The sequence below is a fragment of the Frieseomelitta varia genome, unplaced genomic scaffold (assembly GCF_011392965.1).
Source record: "Frieseomelitta varia isolate USP_RPSP 00005682 unplaced genomic scaffold, Fvar_1.2 scaffold_140, whole genome shotgun sequence".
In the NCBI taxonomy this organism is placed as follows: Eukaryota; Metazoa; Arthropoda; class Insecta; order Hymenoptera; family Apidae; genus Frieseomelitta; species Frieseomelitta varia.
The window spans coordinates 135,981-152,943 of NW_025109084.1; the positions used below are offsets into that span (position 1 = coordinate 135,981).

The following is a 16,963-nucleotide window of genomic DNA, read 5'->3' on the forward strand; positions in this document are numbered from 1 at the left end:
GTGACGTTACAGATTCGATCGGGGACAACGACGACGACGATGACGTAGAAGTCAGCGATGACGACTCGAGACGGTCGATTCGAGACGAGCGAGACGAACGCGATACGTACGTACACGTACATTGTGTATAGACCGGGTAGCATAACTCCCTCGGAGAGAGTTAGAAGTTGCACGTAATTATTCAAACTCAGGGGATCGGCTGAAGTTCAGGTTGCTCTATTGATCGGGCAATGGTCGAGCGGCGCCCGGTTGAAACGTAAGTTTCGAGCCGGCGTTGCTCGCGCGCTGGCTTTCTCTCTTATTGCTGTTTCTAATCTTGTTAGGCGCACGATCGAATCATCGCCAGGGATTTCAAGATAAATTCATTCGCGAGAGTTAGACGGAGGGGGTGATTCTTCTCGCGTTGTGCCGCGCTCCTCGTTTGCTCGAAAAACCGTTTCTGATCGATTCGTTGAGAGTTTACACGAGATCGAGGGCCAAATTGGAATTCTACTTTTCGTATTTAATTCTCTTCTTACGAGCTGAGGGTTAAATTGGGATTTTTTTTGTTTCATGATGACGGATTTAGGTGCATTTGTAGGAAATTTAAAGGTACGAAATTGCACAGAATTGCGAGTAAAGAAGCGTGCGAAATATCCGAAGTATAATGATTTTCGATAGATAAAACAATTTTCCATTTTCTATATCTTCTCTTTTATCTTTTAAATTGCAGTCTAAAAAACAGAAAAAAATCCACAGTCTGGTAATCCGCAGTATTATGTGACGTACTACAAACGTAATTTCACTTGACAATACTATGTAGCTAGGCGCGATGCGAATTATATCGTAAAATGCATTCGAACGTGTCTTCGCACACGAGATAAGAAAGATAAACTATTCGAATCAAGGAACGTTATAGCAGGATTACCGACGCCAACATGATGATTTAAGAGTAATAAAGAGTAAAATATACTTACCATAAAATTGCACACGCGTGTCACGTCTCGTGTGCTATGCAAAGAAAGGAGGATACCGCCTGAGGATAATTCCGAGGGACTTTTCCCGTAGGGGGTTTACGTGAATAAACAGCGCGTACGAATCCATCGTTTATTAAAGCAAAACTTTATTATAGCAATAGTGAACAATGGATAACTATTAAAGATTTTTAACATGTTTTTTTTTTTTTTTTTGATAAAAATAGCGATTGGATGTTTAGGTTTAGGTATTAGGTGAATATCTAAAGGGTCTCTTACCGTACGAAGTTGTTCGAACTAAAAGAAGTGTCTACAGTCGCGTGTGTTGTTCGACGATGATGATAATCGCGCGGATTTACTTGTGGATTTTCCATCGGCGGCGCAAGTGCAGCGTGAATCCGCGAAGAAATTAGAAAGCTAACGAACTATCTTCTATCGAATTGAACCGTCAAGATCGAAGTTATCTTCAATACGCGAGGAAAAGCAAGAAGAAGAAAAAAAGAAAGCGAAAGCCGGTGATCTCGAAGCTCGTTCGCCGGAGAGAATTCGAGCGAGCTAACGCGATAACAGAGGGAAATTTAACCGATAGCATGGAAGGAACGCGTGCAAGGGCCGTTTCCTTTCTTTTTCTCTGATGGAAAAGAAAATCGAATATAGCCTTAATTACGTTACACGTGCCATTGCCATTCGAGCAGAATGTTCCGAGCTGGTATCAACGGGGCGTAGCAAGAATTACGCATGATCGTAGGGCACGGGTGAAAAGCGAAGGAACTTTCGAAACGAGCCGAGACCACGCCTCCTCTGATCTGAAATAAATTTCCGTCGATTTTCGTCAAATGAGACGAAGAGTCCCGGATTCACGATGTACTTTCGATCCGACTCTATCTTCTACCCATGATCGCTGTAGTCGAGAGGGACGAGCACGATACAAAAAGACAAAAAGAAAAATCGCACAAACGAAAAAAAAAAAAAAAAAAATGAGAGGAAACTCACGAGGATAAAAATAGGAAGAAAATAAAGTCGAATGGCAAGAACGGTTAAAATAATAACGATTATGATTAAAGGAACGAATTACGTAGATACGAAATGATTAATCTCATGCAGCATTCTCTCTTTCTCTCGCTCACTCACTCTCTCACTCTCGTTCATTTTTTCTTTTTTTCGCAGAATTTCTCTGTCGCAATCGATGGAGATTGTCGTCGAAACGATATCAGAACGGAAACGTTACGGAGAAGACAATCGGCGCAACGTGGCGCAGAAAACGCAAAAGAAAAAGTAAAAAAGAAGAAGAAGAAGAAGAAGAAGAAGAAGAAGAAAGGATATCGCGTGGCGCGTGAAGTTAGGAATTAGAGATATGGTTCGCGAGCGTGATCGAGTCTTTTACAAAAGAAGGTTTGCGTGAGAGAGACACGACGAATGAAGCGCGTTACAAAAAAAAAAAAAGAAAAGCAAAAAAGAAAGGTTAGTTCGGTAGATCACCCTCCCACTCCTCACGTTCACCAGAAAATAAAAATCGTTTCCGTACAGAAAATCTAGAGAACCTAAGACAGTCGTCGGCTAGTCCTAATGATATATTTGAATTAGTCGTTACCGGCTACCCTACTCTCCTCCTTATATCGTAGTAATAAGTCATCGTAGTTAAGTGTTTCATTTAGTTTCATTCTTCCACACACACACACACTCTCTCTCTCTTTCGTCGTACATCTCTCGCATTCTCTCTCTCTCTCTCTCTCTCTTTCTCTCATATATCTCGAGTAACTGTCGTCACAGAGACGTCTTTTCGTACAGCGTACACTAAATCGAGCTATAATCTATCTTCGCCGGCGCGATTGTCGCTGCTGGATCGGATCGATCGGAGGTTCACAAACGCGATGGTCCCCAAGCCGTTTTCAATTCCACGGTGATTCACTCACGTTATAATAACCGAACCGGTATACGGGTGGTTCCGCGTGCAGTTAGCTGATTGATTTACGAGAACGACGAGTCTGCCGATTCCCGTAGGAAAATCGGCTCTTCTGCCTCCCTCCATCCCTCACTCCAGCCTCCGTCGCGATCCAGAACGCCACGATCGCGCCCGCGCAATATACAATACTCCATGATAATATTACAAATAATGTATCTAACAACGTTAAGTTCATCTTAGATTGCTTTCCGTGATCACGCCGACTCGTGCACTCCGCGGTCTGAACGTGCATTCGTCGAGGGCTCGAGCCAGGATCGTTTGAATTGCCGCGTCTTTTTGTCGCTCTCGATCGTTTCATCCGTCATCATCGATCGCGTCCATTTTTCCTCCTCGATGGCCGTCGACGCGTACACGAGAGACTCGTGGTTCAAGATCATTGTGTACCTTAGTAATTCTCTGCGTCTTTTATCGAGTTCTACTCTCTCTCTCTCTCTCTCTCTCTCTCTTACTCTTGCGTTTCCTTATTCCTCCTCCGCTCTTATTGTTTCACTCTCTCTCTTTCTCTCTTCTTTTTTCTATTTTCTCCGAATAACTCTCCGCAGACGGTACGACATAGGCAGGTTGTTCTCTTTACGTATCGCTTCGTCACGACACACGCGCGTCCTGATACATGCTCCCTTTCATTCTCTCTTCGTCGTTCGTCATTTAGATTCTCGTCAACCACCGTCGTCATCCACGCGCGCGTCGCGCCGATTACTTTCGAACTACGAGTCGTCGCCACTCTCGGTGGCTGCAAATGTCCCGCGTTACGAGCGATTTTCCTCTCGCTCCGAATGAGACGCTCGCGAATGATACGCTCGACGCGGCACGCTTCCGCGTGTCATCCTCCGGGAGTCACGAGCAGACGAACCCGAAGAGAAGAGAATGAAAAACGTTCTCTCCGATCGTCTCGAAGGCAACTCTTGAACTCACGACTCGCGCTTACTAGGACACACACAGTCTCTCTACGCCGTTATATTCCGCCGTTAAGGTTCGTCTTACCTTATTCGTTCGAAAATTAAGTCCTTAACTCTTACGAGATAATACTATTCAATACTTGTTTTGAAGCTCATAATAAGTACATATTTTGAGGATTAAGTTACCGATTATTGTATTAACCTTACTCACCTACGATCTCTTCTCCTCTTCTTCGTGTACATTAACATTTCTTCGTTCTCTCTTTCTCTCTTTCACACACACACACACACACACACACAGGCGCGCATACACACTCTTTTTCTCTTACTATCTGACAGTGTACCTTTGTATGCCGTCGACGCGCAGATAGATACAGAACAGAAAATCGTCGAGCACGGCGTTCGAAACCTCTGTACAAGAATAACTAACGGTTCGCGCGTCGAGTCTGGGACCGGTCGGGCCGCGGCCCTCTCGTCGCTTCCGGTCCAAACTAGGAGGAAGCCACGCGCAGCGAAGAAAAAGATGGCGCGCGCGGTCGCGGCGCGAACCACTCAACAATACGAACGAGTTTTTTTTTTTTTTTTCTTATGTACAAACTTAAGGGCAAGAGCGAAACTATCACCGACTCGTCGCCGGTGTTTCTCTTTCTTTCTTCTTTTTTTCTCTTTTTCCTCGTCCTCCTTCTCTTCCTCCCTTTCTCCCTCCATCTTGTCTACTCACTCGTTATTACTATACTTATCATTTCTTGTCAATCGTTCGTCGTTCTTCGCCTCGTCCGAGGGAACTCGGGTTCCGTACACGCGCTCGTGTACACGCACATTCACACGAAACGAACTGGCGTCGCCACATTACGGATCTATGCTTTACAGCCTATGTACGCGTATGTACGTAATACTATGGATGGCGAGCTGGGTCCACTCAGGGAAACAGCGACCGTTCCACGAATTGTTTAATACAGCACCGGTAAGCATCCATCTCCGTTGGTAGAAACAACCGCGATCGTCGACAGATCGGTTGATTTCGAAGGATTTTTAGCAACGAGAGTAATTAAAAATTTGGTTTTTCAAGCATCTTTCGAAAATGAGAGGAAAAGTGTGCTTTCGGTAGAAAAATGTTGGAACAATCTCGGAGTGATTGCTTTCGTTGGAAGTAAATTTTAATTAACAAATATCGAAAATGTCGAATTCAAGCCGAACCGATCGTCCGCGACGATCCGAGTTTCTACGGATTAAAACATACCTAAAGGTAAACTAATGCTACGTTATAAAACACGATACGATTATAAAACGTTAAAATCGTAAATTATTCGCGAGCGAAGGTCAAAGTATAAAACAAAAGCTTGGAGCAGAAAACTCGGAAAAGAAACCTCGCGGAGAGTAGAGAACGCTATGTATATATATATTCGTTCGCGTCGTACGGTTGCATCTCGTTCCGAAGAGAATCTTTATAAAAATACCATGCACTATGACGATCCTATGTACATACACACGGACGTTCTCGGACCGGAAGAGAAACGACTCTTCCTTTGTGTTTCAATCGAACAACGGCAAACGCCAATGTGTTTTACCAACCTCCCCTCTCTACGATCCCTAACTGCTCACAAAAATTAGGGGATATTTGAAAATGAATAGAAGCATTTAATTTTTGTTTTGATAAACAAGAACATCAGAAAATATTACGTCATTGGCTTTTCTGATGTTCCTGCTTAATAAAAAAAAAAAAAAAAGAATCAAATGCTTCTTATTCATTTTGAAATGTTCCCTGATTTTTGTGAGCAGTATATGTTAGAATAAGACCGGCGAATCGTCGATCGACGCGATCGAACGAACGGAAAAACGAACGAAGAGAAACGCGCATGCTCCGAGGTTGCATGCTGCTCGAAACAAGACATCCGTGTGACTCGAGCGTGGATTCGCGATAATTTTAAATTCTGTCTCGTACCGATCGTCTGTCCGATTGACCCGCGACTATGACCACTGTCGATTTGCCGGACGATTTTTAAGCTCGAGATCGAGACCCGATTCGATCCGGTCGAAAATCGTCGAGCAAACGACAGTAGTATGAATTTACGCTACTCTAGGCTCGGAGGTATGTATATACATATATGAGAGTGTTGCTTTGTGGCATCTAAAGTGACACGTACCCGAAGAAATTCGAGTAAATGCTGAAATTGGATGCAGATAGATTCGTGTGTACGTATATATATATATCCAAGTGCATAAATGTGTGTGTGTGTGTTTGGCTTTTGTGTGTTTCTATAGGTTTGAAGAGCGTATAGCGGATATAAGGATGACAGGCCTTACCAATGATTTCCAATACGCGTCAAACGCACCTGCGTAGCACCTTTCAGAGTTTTCGTGGATGATTACGGTAACAGTGATATCGTTGGATGGTTAGGATTAGCTTGTAAACACGGGCTCGATTATAGCGATATGGATGGAATTGTCTAGGCTGTCGTTTCGAAGAGAGACCGATCGATCGGAGTTGTAAAAGAAAATTCTACGAAACAACGTTTGGAAATCAGACTAATCAGATTGTCATCGAATTCCTCCCACCTTGGATTTCTAATTTACCTATCGAAATTTGAGTCCGATGAGTTAAAAATTCGAGATACGTACAAGTGTTCAATTCGTTAAAACTTTAGCGGAGCTCGGTATCGATAAAACTCCTTCCCGTGCGTTCAGGATTAAAAACAAAATATTAGTCTCGTAATATTATAATATTATAGAATTATTATATTTTATAATATCAATAATATAATTATAATATATAATATATTATATATAATATAATATCAATAATATAATTATAATATATAATATATTATATATAATATAATATCAATAATATAATTATAATATATAATATATTATATATAATATAATATCAATAATATAATTATAATATATAATATATTATATATAATATAATATCAATAATATAATTATAATATATAATATNAAAGACGTTCCAAACGAATCCCTGCAAAGGACCCCCCCCCCCCCCAAAAAAAAAAAACTGTAATGCTACAGCTATAATCTATGGAGCAAGGAACAGAACAGTTACACTAGAAAAAAAAAAAAAAAAAAAATAAGCGAGGAGAACGAAAACTCAGCGGTTTCGCCAATTAGAAAACGACAGATATATATATTTCGTCGATCGTAGGCGATCGTGAAGGAATCGTGCGGGTCGAAGACAGAGACGGCAGTGCATGTGTCGCGAGAACGTCGTTGATATGAAAAAGCTAAGTATCATGCGCGCGCGCATGCGGCAGCCGATTAATAATCTCATGTGTAACCTGCGTGACGTTCGAAAACGCGTCGACATGGCGTCGCGTTCTCTCTTTCTCTCTCTCTCTCTCTGGACGCGTTCCATTCTCTCCCACTCTCTCTTAATCTCACTCTCTCCCTCTCTTTTTCTCTTCTTTCTCCAACTAGCAAACTGATATACAACTTAGACGCAAGATCGTAATATCGATCCTGACTCGTTACCTCTGGCTCGTTAAAACTACGCTAAAGCTCGACCTTACGGTATTTATTTTCTCTCTTCTCTTCTCTTCTCTTCTCTTCTCTTCTCTTTTCTTTTCTTCTCGTCCCGTCGTCGCCTTTTACTCTCGGTTGTTTGCTCCTGTAACCTCTTTCGATTCTCGATAGAGCGACCAATCGAACGCGTTCGTACGCGACAGAGGCTCGCTCCGCTCGATCCTCGATCTATATCCTCTTTCTCTTCCTTTCCGCCTTGTCTCGTCTCGTCTCGTCTCGTCTCGTTCGTATCACAGATCTAAGGAAACAGGAGGATTGATTTCCGGTTTCTAAACGCGTTGCTTCGCGGACGGACGCCTCGATTCGAGCCGCGTTTCCATCGTCACCGATGATCTGACGCCACGGATCGCCGATCTTTGAAACAATCCCTTCCAACGACCCTTTCTCCTGACCTTGCGTCTCCCTCGCTCGGAGAACCGGTCCACGCCGTGAGAAACGTGAGCTTAGGAACCGTGTGTGTGTGTGTGTTTGTGTATGTATATGTGTGTATGCGTGTCAACGAGCACAGTCCGCGTGTACCACGATCGCCCTTCCGGCCCGTCATCCGTCCTTCCCATCGTCGTTCGCACTCGTTTAAGGCGCACTTACTCTCGAGACCTAGATCCTTGAGTTCGTCTCTCTCGCGAGTTCTTCTCGAACGCGTCACGAGAAGAAGCGTTCACCAGGGAGGATTATCCGTCGAAAACGAAACCGACTGTACACGCGCGTTGTGGCAGTATAGAGACACGACGAAACGACGAGTGACGGACGCGATGTGAACACACCGCGCGTTGTGCCAGGAGCCTCGTTCCACCGATCGGAATGCGAATAATCTCTCTTTCTCTCTTTCTCTCTCTCTCTCTCTCTCTCTCTTTTTCACTTGAACCTATGAATAATACTATTTCTTACGAGTATCTCTCTTTGTTGACTTAGCTTAGAATTTGCTCGATAGTTTTTCGTCGAAAGAAACGTTCCGGGCGGAAGATGAGACCAATCGGGACGAGGCTCGTCCAATCGATCGAGGATGGATGTCATCACGTCGCGGTGAATTGAAACGATGCTCGTGTTCCGGACGTTCGAAATTTGCCGGTTTTCTTTGTTTTTTTTTATTTTTTTTATTTTTTTTTTTTTGTTTTTTTTGTTTATTTTTCCCCGATACGGACGCGTTCTGTGGCATTCACTTGGACGAAAGATCGTCGACAGCAAGAAGGACAAAGGCAGTGGTGTAACCGGTCAGAAGGAGAGTGAGGCTCGTCCAACTGATCGTGGATGGACCGCGATTCTTCGGCAGGACGCTGGCGCGTGGCAGTATGTCGGGATCTCGGCTAGACGAGGGCTCCAACAATCGGCTCCATCAGACCAAGGGGGTGCCGTATACCTCGTTTGTGTGTAAATTTTGATTGCTGTCGTTTTGCCTCGATGCGCATTGCTGTAACAGGCATAATCGTCCGGATTCTCAAGCAGCTGAATGAGAGAATTTAATTTCCTTCCAAACTCGATAAAAACATTATTATTACTTGGATCTTATTGCTTTGAAATTAAAATTATTTCGATTAATTGAAAATTAATAATACGCAAAGCATTATTACTTGAACCTAATTGTAAGGTGAGTGTTTTGAAAAATTAATAATACGTGAGAAGTATCCAGTTGCCTAAATATCTGTTGCTGCCTCGTGATTTTATATCGTGTCAGTTTGTAGCATTTCTAATTGTCCCTTTTTCATAATTATAACTGTAATTCTTAACTGCAAGTTATAATTTCCTTACAGTTAAACTCTTAGCAATAAGATCAGTAAAAAGCGTAGAAGTTTTACTAAAAGAATCCAAGTAGTAGGAAACAAGATTCGTTTGCGGGATAAATCTCCAGAGAATTCTAATGAAATCAGAAATGAAAGTGAAAAAAATTCTTGCCACGAAGGATAACGAGAGATTAGGAGAAAAGAAAATGAAAAGAAGAAATGCTTTCATTTGCATCTCGTCGGAGAACCTACCGCTTGCTTCCTTTCCCAACTCTTCATCGCCGACTTGTATTTCTCGAACTCGTGACACCAATCCGAGTATATCTTCTGATAGTCGTTCGACTTGGCTGGCGCGGAGCATCTGTGCGCGTCCACGGTGATGTTGTACGAGCAAAGGAGCGAACCACCGAGCCAACAATCGTATCTTCCGGCATCTTGCTCGTTCACGCCAACGATCACCAGACCCTTCTCGGACGTCTCGATGAACTTGTCCCCCCCGGCGCCGTACTTGTAGGCTATCTGATACCTGCCTTTCTCCTTGCTGTAGTGGTACCACCTGACTTCCTGGTTCGCCAGCACTTCCGGCATTTTCACGAAGCAACCGAGATGCACCGACTGGCCCCAGGTGACTACCAGCTTCCGTTTACCCACGCTACTGTCGCAAACGTCTGCCGTACTGTTTGACACATCTTGGAGAAGTCTGCGAAAACGAAAACAAACGTTGGCCATCATGAGCACGGCATTTTCCTTTGTCCTTGTTATCGATATTCTTCACTCGCCAATATTGGAAATACGTCGATCTTGCATTAAATTTGAAATCTTACCGCGTTCTGTCATTTTCTCTAAAATTGAAAAATGTCTCGAGTTTAAACGAAAATGCGACGAATTTTTCTTACTAGCAACCTTCGACTGAGTTTGTTAAGACGTTGAACGTTTTGTCTAAAATTAAGAAATGTCTCGAGTTTAAACGAAAATGCGACGAATTTTTCTTACTAGCAACCTTCGACTGAGTTTGTTAAGACGTTGAACGTTTTGTCTAAAATTAAGAAATGTCTCGAGTTTAAACGAAAATGCGACGAATTTTTCTTACTAGCAACCTTCGACTGAGTTTGTTAAGACGTTGAACGTTTTGTCTAAAATTAAGAAATGTCTCGAGTTTAAACGAAAATGCGACGAATTTTTCTTACTAGCAACCCGCATTATTCTTCGACTGAGTTTGTTAAGGCGTTGAACCGTTGACTTCTAAAAATTAGTAAAATTAATAAATCCTTTATTTGTTTATTTTTTTAATAAACTTTTTGTTTGCTAAACCGAGCGCAAGATTGAAATATAAAAATTCGAGGTTCGTGGCAGTGTTGAAGTTTCAGTTTTTTAAAAAATTGATACTAGAACGATTGAAACGATTGAAACGAGTTGCTGATGCTTCGGTAGAAATTTCGTGGATCGACAATGACAGAATTTCGAAAAATTTCTCAAAGCCTCGCGGATAAAAGTTTGTAACATGCGATACCAATATACTAAGAAAAAAAGCATTGTATCTTCCATTTTAATTTCTGCGCAGTTTTCGTGGATTTTTGAAGCATTTCGTGTGTGTTATCGGTGAAAAAAATTTAATTTTCAATTAATTAAACGAGTATCGTCCATCGCGAATGAAAAGATAAAACAAAAGTTTGCGTTGCACGCTATACAAAATTAATGCCCCTTTGAATATATAATAAATCGGATAAAATGGCACGAACCCATGGCCAACAGAATTATAAGCGGGTTATGAGAATTTCAGAAAAAGAAAACGGAGGGACGAATGTACGAGGTCGAATTTATTAAACTGGACCAACCTAACTGGGTCATTCCGGGTGCATTGAATTTCATCGTGAAATTGAAATTTCGAGATATTAAAAAACGCGATAATATTTAGCTTTACGAAAGCTATTCAATTGAACTGCACGTATTATCTATTTACCTACGCTGACTAATTTTGAATAAGTAGCAAAAATTTTCGTGCTAATAAATTTGTCAAATAGAACCATCAGTATTTATAAATAGCGATATTACGTAACCTAGTTCCTTCAGGAAAGAACGAGCGTCTTTCATTTCATGCATTTTTCACGTAGAAACGAGCTCTATCACTACGCTCGTTCAATGTTTAATTTCAGCCATAAGCTCTTGATATTGTACAATTTTTTTTTATGAACATAGCTAACAATCGGTGATGTTAACTGTGAATCAGAAAGCCCTCATATATAGTTCTTTCACATTTTATTCAAAGACTCGAGGTTCAAACCTCTCGATATTTAAAGAAAATTATCTAATCAATGTAGGATACTCAAAAAAAAAATATTATTACATACTTATTCCAGAATGATCGAAAACAAAAGTACCAAACAGGTAATGTCTACCGATTTCGTTTCAGCGATACAGTAAATTTTTATCGACCCTTCAAAATCGAATTCTTCGCCGGTAATCACGGTAATGTCGCGTCGCACCGTTAGATCGAATCGCGCCGGAAGCAATTCCACTTTTGGAACCTCGGATAACGACACAGCGACACACTCACCCAGGTTCGTACGGTTTGCACGTGTTGGTGTCCTTGTCCCATCCGCAGTAAGGATCGTGCACGCAGCGGAGACAATTGTCGTATCGACGGGTGCACATCACCAGGTCGATCTGCTTTATTCGATGGTCGGAGGCAACGTAAAGAGCCTTGTGCTCCTTCGAGATCTCCATCGCTTGAATTGGCTCGCCTGGCGTCACGTCAAAAACGTCCAACAGGATAGACTGCGACTCGCCGTTACTGTTTATCCACTGGACAACTTTGTGTACACGTCCATCGCCTGTAACACGCGAGAGGCACACAACAAAGTTGATTTATCAACCAGTTGACTCGAGATCAATGAGCCGACATTCCGATCGACTCGACAATTTTATTAGCTTCTTAATTTCGTCAGTCTTGAAATATCGAAACGACAGATTTATTTTCAATTAAGAGAATTTTCTCTTGAGAGAATGATATGCGATTATAATATTCGAACATTAAATATCGAAAAAAAAAAAAAAAATGATACGATAACAAAGTTGAGCTCATTTTAAAGCTTGAAACCTTCTACCTTTAGTTTTATTGACAGTACGTAACAGATGGCGAAGTGAAGGTTCTTTTCTTCTGGAAAATGCTACGAATCGTCACAGTACGTTAACATGTTGAAAAATTGTTTTCACAACTGAAATCTGGACTGGATTTGAAGATTGAAGCTTTTCCTTTGTAGAACATTTCCGAACAAAGTGAACGATGCATTTCGAAAGTGGGAACTTCAAATACTTTAGAATAAGTAAGGTCTACAATGTGATTCTTTTTTTTAGAAAATTATAACAGTTTTCAATGTTTGACAGTGTCTGAATATATAGTCACAATGAGAATCGCTGTGAGTAAATTCTTATAATCCTTATATCAATTTCAATTTATAAAGTTAATCAATACGATCTGCGAATATAATCCTTATATCAATTTCAATTTAAAATCAATCAATATGATTTCTGAAACCATACGGTTCCTCAGACATCGTCGCGTTAAATTTGCAACATTGATTCGTCGTGATTTAACTTTACCTCGATTGGAGGAGAATTTTTACGTTATTACGTTTACGACAGAAAATTTCATCGAGTAAAATGCAGGAGAAGATTAAAATGCAGAAAACGTATTACTTTTCTATAATTAACGTGTTTGCCATCGGTAACAATAATAAATATCAAAGGCAAATGCTATCAAAAAGCAGAGAAACACGTTTTCCAATTGATTTCATTAAAGACTCGTTATTCGAGCCGGGTGAAATTCAAAGAAGATCAAAGCGTTAAAATTTAGATATAATTGCTATTTGTTCGTAATGGAACAACTTTCTCGCCTTATTTTAAAATTTCATTAAAAGCCAATCTTCGCACGTTCAAGGAACGTGTTAAATATTCCGACGTAATTTCAAAGTATTCTTATTTAAAATAACTTTGAGTAACAAAGTGTTGCCTTTTTTCGAACGACCATCGTGCTGAAACGAGCTCTTCCTTTCCCGATTTCATTTTTCATTTTTCTGTTTCTTGGACACATTCAATTTCAAAAGCTAACGTGAAGCAAACGCAGATAATATAATATAATTTAAACAGATGATTTCTGCTAAAGAAATCCATTCTTAGAAATAATAAGAAAATTTGAAAGATAATGTGACATCGTTTCTCTCTATTTTTCAATTTCGTGGAACTTGACAGTTACAGTTACTAAGTGGCTCCGTGTACGGAAAGAGAATGATTTACTTCGTCTGTGTCTGATATCGGAACCAGCAAGCTGTAATTAATCGCGGAGTTTCTGCTCGTTTTTGCAACTTTGTTTCTTGTACACATAGAGTCTGCAGATGTACGCGAGGATTCGCGATTATATTAGTTTTTAGCGGTAATAGACACTCACAGTTGGCTGCGAGACGAGAGCAGCGATTGCAATAGCAGATTGTACGAGTCAACTCGGCAAGAACTTTGAAGTTCCGCCCGTGATTATCTTGCCAAGTTTCTCGACGACAAATCGGCCAGCGCAAAACGCGCTACGAGAGAGTCCTGAATTAAATTTCTTATCGCAATTCCGCGGCTCGACGTTTAATCCTGACACGCGGTGAAAAATGTAAATCACAAAGTTGCTAAAGCCCGATTAAAGCCTGTCGTTGCAAATAAAAAATGCCACAACTGGAAGAACAACTTTCAACACCGTTCACAAACCATTCAGAAATGTAGCTTAATTATACAAAATGAAGTTGACTGCTAGTTAACTGTCTAATGTACGAGAAACGAGTTAAATTCAATTCAACTAGTCGTTCGATAATAAAGTTTATGATCGTTGGGTGACGAACGAGATCGACCGATGCTTTCTATGCATGATATTAATACTCACTGGATCCTGCATAGTAGACCGTGTAATCCAAATCGTTGCCGACGAAATCGATTCGTAGTTTATCCACGACCAACCGCGTGAGCATCACGTCGCGTTTATAAAAGACGGGTTTTTCATTCTCGTGCGATATGGCCGAGTCCATCAGGGGATGAGATCGGATGAAGTTCAGCACCGTGTCCGGGAACGTTTCAGTGTCGTTCACACATTGACCCGGTCGCGGTTCAGGAACTTTGTTGGAGAGCACCGGAAGCCAGGCGCTGCTGCTCGTCGCCTGTTCTTTGAATTTTCCACGGAACGCCTCTTGAATCGCGTCGATATGGAACGAGCAAATCGCCGAGCCCATCAATCCGTTCGTCGACGTGGTGAAAGTACCGTAAAAGTGGGTATCGTCGCCCGGCACCTTGTAAATACTCTCTGTTGGATATAACAATGCGTGCGACCATTAATCTCCTGGCGAAATTTTATTATAACATTTTATTACATGCTGTGAGAAAATGATGCGACATGAATAAGTTTCGGAAGTTTTATCCTGTCGAATTTTTTTACGCGGAGGATCTTTTCACGCGTGACAATCTGTTTCAGCTTAACTTTGTCGGTAACGTTCTCTCGAGTCGACGATCTTACAACCAGTGTATTTTCGCACCATTTTCCCTTTGAATTTTTCATGTGTTCGTCATTAATCTCCTGACAAATTTAACATTTAAAAATTTTATTGTATACTATGAAAATTCAGTGGAACAATAACGCGATATAAGTAAGCCTAGGAAATTATATCCTATAAAATTTATTATCATCTTTTTACGAGTTTATAATAATTTACGAGTACGTGCAACGATCTGTTTCAATCTAAAATTTAACTTTATTGATAACGTTCTCTCGACTTCGAGAATATTTGTGTTATTTTTCCTTGGAACTTTTCAAATGTTCACCATTAATCTCCTGGCAAATTCAATAAAATTTCAAATGAAAAATTCAGTGGAACGAGAAGATTTCTTTTCGTGAAACAAATTTAAGAAACCAAATTTTATAATTGTGGAGAATCTTTCGTGAATTTACAATAATTTACAAGTACATATCTGTTTCATATTTTATCGATAACGTTCTTTCGAGTTGAAAATTTTAGTACCTGCGCTATTTTTCCTTTTTTTCACTATTAATCTCTTGATAAATTCAACAAAATTTTATTATAAACAAAATTCAATGGGAATGATACGGATAGATTTTTCTCTTGAAACGAGACAGAGTTAGGAAACAATCATATCATATGAAATATTTAGAATCTTTCTTCTTGAGTTTCCAATAATTTACAAATACATACAACAATCTGTTTCAATTTACTAAAATTTAACTTTATCGACAACGTTCTCTCTTCAATGCTGAGGATATTGGTACTTTTCCCTCTGAACTTTTCGAATGTTATACGATCGTTTGAATTAAGTTTGAAGATTTCTACAAAAAGTGGACTGTTTCGCTTTTGCCGATTATTTGGAAATTAATTTAACCGTCTTTAAATATATTTATGTCGAGAAAAGCGGGAAAAAACTTACGAATTTCGTTGAAGTAGAACGGAAATTCGCCGGGTATCGAGCAGTTCAACCGTGCTTTCAAATAAGTCGACCAGTTCTGCGACAGGATATTTTTACCGCCGGTGTCCCTTTTGCAAACTCTCGCCACGCGGGAGTACACGCTCTTCCCGCAATTTATGTATTCCACCGCCGTCTCGCGGAAGAAGAAGAATACGTGGCTGCCGATGTCGTAAGATCCCACGAAATTAGGTTCTGAAACAGTCACAAAGAATAACAGTTATTCGATCAGTGGGAGGGAAACTTGATTTCCCGCTGATTCCGGTGAAAAGTTTAACATCGTCGCGCACGAGCGAAGTTCGACGTCGCACAGCGGGCCGAGGACTTGGAATTCAATTCTAAAATTGAATCCCAAGAAATCTTTAATCTCACAGAAATTTTTACCATCCTCTCTACACTCGGCGTGCTGTATATAATCGTTATACTCGGAAAGTTTTCAAGAATTTACTTCTCGAGGTAAAAAACTCGCACGCGCGCGCGCGTGCTTGGAAAGTAAAATTGCGAACTGTATCGGGCTGATGTTGGAGCGAAATCGCGTTTTAAACGTTCGACGAGTGTTCCTTGACAAATCTGATTCGTGTTGCTGCACGTCGAGGCTCCTGGCGAGATTTATGGAAATACCGAGCGGAGCTTCGGTAAAAATGAAGGTGAATTCCACGTCGGATCCGGAGAAACAGTAATTTCGGCGAGCAACGGCGCGCCAGGATTCTACCAGGTTGATGAAATTCCCCGCTGGAAGATTTCCGTCGAACGATTTGCTCTTTAAACACCGGCGGACGAATTAGGATGCAAATCTCCGACGATGGTCGGCATTCTTTTGGTCCTGCGAAAAATCAACATCGCGTCCGACGGAAGTCACGCGAGCGAAACGTTCCTCGCGAAAACGTTTTTGGAAATTACTCGAGAACTCTTGCATAATTTGCTATTGGAAGTCGCTAGAAGCATTTTATTGCACGACGAAACTCTTAACACGGGCTTTGAAAACATTCGAATCATCGTTATTAATAATGGCACGATGTTTAACTTGTAATTTAGATAACTCGAGTACGAAACTAGAATTATACAGGATACATCAGAATATGTGGGCGTGACTTTAGAATATCAAAATAGGGGAAAAGGTTCATATAAAGTGGTCGATGTGACGTTTCTGAGATAAAATTTCTGTCTTTCGATAAACTGTGTGTTCTTCATTTAACTGTTATTAGGAGGTTGCCAAGAAATTCGAACAATACCAGTATAATTCGTATATAAATTGATAACATACTCACATGTATATTTATATATATAATATAGTTATTATATAGTACAATTCGTATATATTGGTCACATATTTGAACAATATCAGTACCGATTCAATAACTCTGAACGAGTCAAAATCTCAATAACAAA

General features: G+C 40.7%; 1 protein-coding gene across 3 annotated transcripts in view; it reads right to left on the reverse strand.

Moving 5' to 3' along the window:
• Positions 1 to 6,780: 6,780 nt before the first annotated feature.
• LOC122532395 (semaphorin-2A) overlaps positions 6,781 to 16,963 on the reverse strand; it is a 592,180-nt gene continuing 581,997 nt past the window's right edge. For all 3 annotated transcript variants that reach the window (XM_043661155.1, XM_043661159.1, XM_043661146.1), the window contains 5 exons: positions 15,539 to 15,769; positions 13,992 to 14,405; positions 11,628 to 11,904; positions 9,326 to 9,773; positions 6,781 to 8,763 (listed from right to left, as the gene is read on the reverse strand). In XM_043661155.1, coding sequence (XP_043517090.1) covers positions 8,689 to 8,763; positions 9,326 to 9,773; positions 11,628 to 11,904; positions 13,992 to 14,405; positions 15,539 to 15,769 — 1,445 coding nt within the window. In that variant the 3' untranslated portion in view covers positions 6,781 to 8,688. The remainder of the gene's footprint in view (positions 8,764 to 9,325; positions 9,774 to 11,627; positions 11,905 to 13,991; positions 14,406 to 15,538; positions 15,770 to 16,963) is intronic.